Source organism: Sinocyclocheilus grahami, unplaced genomic scaffold (genome assembly GCF_001515645.1).
Source record: "Sinocyclocheilus grahami isolate Dianchi unplaced genomic scaffold, SAMN03320097.WGS_v1.1 scaffold517.1, whole genome shotgun sequence".
Taxonomy (NCBI): Eukaryota; Metazoa; Chordata; class Actinopteri; order Cypriniformes; family Cyprinidae; genus Sinocyclocheilus; species Sinocyclocheilus grahami.
The window spans coordinates 151,765-156,004 of NW_015505696.1; the positions used below are offsets into that span (position 1 = coordinate 151,765).

General features: G+C 39.1%; 1 protein-coding gene across 1 annotated transcript in view; it reads right to left on the reverse strand.

Moving 5' to 3' along the window:
- Positions 1-1,395: 1,395 nt before the first annotated feature.
- The window catches only part of LOC107554855 (protein NLRC3-like), a 5,225-nt gene continuing 2,380 nt past the window's right edge, over positions 1,396-4,240 (reverse strand). The window contains exons 3-4 of the mRNA XM_016237494.1: positions 3,425-3,469; positions 1,396-3,215 (exon numbers count right to left, since the gene is read on the reverse strand). Of these exons, the coding sequence (XP_016092980.1) occupies positions 1,396-3,215; positions 3,425-3,469 (1,865 nt within the window). The remainder of the gene's footprint in view (positions 3,216-3,424; positions 3,470-4,240) is intronic.

A 4,240-nucleotide genomic window follows, 5' to 3' on the forward strand; every position in this document is an offset into this window, starting at 1 on the left:
AAATGATCAGAGCATAGAATTACAAATAGTAGGTTGTTTGTTGTATATATATATGCTTGACGTGTTTCATGTAATCGGTGCAACTTTAACCAGTGTTTAATTACCCCTTTTTAGGAATTAAGGATATTAAACTGTGTAATATGTGAAGTTTAATCTTGAACGAATGAAAACCAGAAATGCAGAAGGTTGAAATGAAGTAGACTTTAATAGTATGTACAATATTTGCATTTAAGAGACTTTATAGACGTATCAATATATTATTATAGGTGGCCTCATATAAATGAGAGTCTCTGGTTAATGTATGCACACTCCGCCCCTTTAAGAAGTCGATTGGAAGCCAGCGTCAGGGGACGGACTTATGCCACAGAGCAAAACCCGAATGCAGAACAGAATCCAGGGGTTTTTTTTTTGGTTAGTTAGCTGGCTTGCAACTTCTCCGGCTCTCGCTGGTCGCTGTGTTAGAGCACCTGCACGCGTGCTCACATTTACCATCAAAAGCGACCAGCAAACTAAAACTCAACACTTCAGTGATACTTCGTTGAAATCGTCAACAAACTTGAAAGTCTAAGACTCTCAGCAGATTGCTTGCGCCTCTGCGTCATCACAACTAACGAGGGGTTTCCCAAAGGACGTCATCCTGACGTCACCGACCCGTCAGTGAGGAGTTTCCCTCAAAGACCTCCAGGAAGCCCGCAGCACCACGGAGTCACCTCAGCTGTCAACCCGCGGAACGCAAGTAAACAACATTTTCTATGATCTGCTGAACGGGTGAATTTAAATGCTTTGCTCTGTGAATTCTTAAGGTGAATTCCCATCCCTCGTGAAAAGAGAGAGAACTATGAAACTCAGAACTCCGTTAACAGTCTTTCCTTCCTCTGAACTGTATGTTTGTGTGTTTTAGCTTAAGTTTATGTGATCTAGAATAGCCAATAAATTTCATGTTTCATTTATAACTAATCAATTGTCTGGGTCATATAATTTCGTGTCAATTCTATTGCCAAAAGATCCTTGCTTGTTACCTTAGCTCGTAGCTTACGCATAATAATTACCTGTCTTTCAAGAGCTGACAAATCATCAAATTTTGTATTTCACCCGTGGCCAGGGAGAATACAAAAATTACATATTCAATTGGTAATATACACTGACATCAGCTTCTCGCTGGCCGAGTAGCTGATAAAAGTATAAACTATTGAAAGTCAAAGTCAGTTTTGATCAGGTGGACCTCGAATTCTCAGATCGAGTTCTTTTAAAACCTGAGCTAGAAATAAACCTGAATGAATTAATAATGATTAATTCCCTTACAACTAAGTAAATTATTACAGTTTATTAAAGCTATTTAACCAAATATAGATTTTAATCTCCAAAATCAGTAAAAAAACAAGATGCAAGATACTGTCAACAAGTTACGTACATGGCTTTTCTGCAGCATCTCACAACTGGCAAGAGACTCATATAACCTTTCCCGTAGGTCTTGTACCTCTTCAGGTCGAGCTCATCCAGCACCTCCTCTGACATCAGCAGTACGTAGGCCAGCAATGAACACATTGAAGATGAGAGGAAGGCTCTTCTATTTGATTTGATGTAACTTTGGATTTCCATATATAATGAATTGTCATTGAGCTCCAGTAAGCAGTAAAACAGGTTTACTGAAGTTTCAGGTGAGATGTACTTTTGTAATAGTCCTCTAATGTGCTCGGTTGTTTTTGTGACGCTGTCTTTGCTGTCTTCAGTGTGAGGGAACAGGCCTCTGAGCAGGTTCTGATTGGATTCCAGTGAAATGCCCATCAGAAACCGCAAAAAGAGGTCTAAATGTCCTCTCTGACTCTGCATTGCTTTCTCAACAGCCTTCACTAGTAAATAATGCAATGGACTTTCAGACTGAAGCTCACAGTTAAGCCTGACCTCATTCTGTGTTTCTTCAAAGAAAAACTGAAGCTCCTCCATGTTCTTGTTCAGGTAGCAGAGGAACACATGCATTGCAGCGAGAAACTCTTGAACACTCAGATGCACAAAGCAGAAGACCTTCACCTCGTGAAGTCCAGCCTCTTGCTGAAAGATCTCAGTCAGCATTCCAGTGGACTCAAAGTCACTCACATCAATACCACATGCTTGCAGATCTTTTTCGTAGAAAACAATATTTTCCTTCTTTAGTTGTTCAAACGCTAGCTTGGCTAACTTCAAAATCATTGTTTTATTGGAATCTAACAGCTTGGTATGTTCTCTTTGTTTTTTCCCGTCATACTTCTGGTTCTTCATGTTCATCTGCATCAGCAGGAAATGGATGTACATTTCAGTGAGTGTTGTGTTGATGTCCTCTGCTTTGTTCCCAATAGGGATGTCTTGAAGAACAGTAGCTGTGATCCAACAGAACACGGGAATGTAGCACATGATGTAGAGACTTCGAGATTTCCTAATGTGTGAGATCATTCTGGAGGCCTGAGTCTCATCTTTGAATCTCTTGCAGAAGTACTCCTCCTTCTGCTGGTCAGTGAATCCTCGCACCTCTGTGAACAACCCGACATACTCAGGAGGGATCTGATTGGCTGCTGCTGGTCGTGAGGTCACCCAGACTAGCGCTGATGGAAGCAGAGTCCTATTCACCAGACTTGCAAACAGTTCATCTACAGATGATCGCTCCTCGACACTCGTCACCATTCCACTGTCAAAATCCAGAGTCAGTCGACTCTCATCCAGTCCATCAAAGATAAACGCAAGCGTACATTTATATACCTTATTTATCTTTGTTGTTTCCAGGTCCTGCATTTCAGGATTAAACTTCTGTAGAAACTCATGCAGACTGATCTTTTTGTTTTTAATGCAGTTAATCTTTCGGAACGGAAGCAGAAACACACAGTCAATATTGCCATTGGCTTTTCCTTCTGCCCAGTCCAGAATGAACTTGTGCACTGAGACAGTTTTTCCAATGCCAGCGATGCCTTTGGTCAACACAATCTTTTTCTTCTTATATTTGTTCAGACTAAATACATCATTGCATTTGATTGACCTGTTCTGTGATTTACAGGTTTTAAAGGCATCATCAATCTGCAGAACCTCATGTTCATGATTGACTTTTTCAATATCCCCCTCCGTAATGAAGAGTTCTGTGAAAACATTCTTCAGATATTCCTCCTTTGCCTCTTTACCCTCAAATATGTGTTCCACTTTCTCCTTCATTTTCATTTTGTGAGTTTTCAAGAATTCCTGCAGCCAGAAATCTGTTATGGAAAAATATAAATAAAAGGGAAAAGGTGGGAATCAGAAAATTAAACACAAAGTTTTTTCACATTGGGATGACTGTCATCAAAATCAAGTGCTGCAGAAATATGGCATGTAAATACATAGTACTGAAAGCAATTCTGTACTGAAATCAATATGCATCAAACATTCTAAAATCATTTCTAAACCCAATGTAAAGATGGTTCACCTCGTTCTCTCGTGGGTTTCTCAGCTGCCTCTAATGATTTTTGCACTGTGAAGAGAGAAAGAAGAATGAGAAAAATATAGGACTACAAGGTATCAATGTAACCTGAACAGTAGCTTTAATATATGCATTACTGTTTAAAAGTTTGGATCACTATAATTTATTTATTTGTAAAGAAATTTATCTTTTTGTTCAGCAAGGATGCATTACTGATCAAGAACTACATTTATAAAGTGTAGCGGCTGGACCAATCAAACACACAATATATATTTTGTTTTTATATTTAACAAATACTCTGTAACCCCCCCTCAGTTAACAAGCCATACGAGGACCCATGAACCCTTCCCCCCGGAATGCGTAACACCCCAGGAGGCCGAAACAGGCCCCTTTTGTTGCATGGCAACCAACGCTGATATCACTGGGTTTATTGGCCAAAAGTATCTAAAGCAGGGAAAATCCCTGCATGTCCCAGGACAAACGCACAGTAGAAATTGACTTTTCTACTAATTAATTCATAGGAAAACCTTTCTTTGAATGAACACACATATTCTTCAGGCCATTGTGTATATTATTGCTGTTTTGTATTAATCTGTGGTATTTTAGACTATTTTTATTCATGCTTACGATAAACCACTCATTCATATAAGTAACTCTACCATGTCTAGTATCTATTAATTCGTATTCGGATGATCTAATTGAGAATGTATATTGTATGTTTACACCTACGCAACATATTAGTGTTCTAAGAGTCTTTAATAATTGTTACACAAGCTTCATACCACAAATTACCATGCTTGCCAACAAAGGGCCATAAAAAAC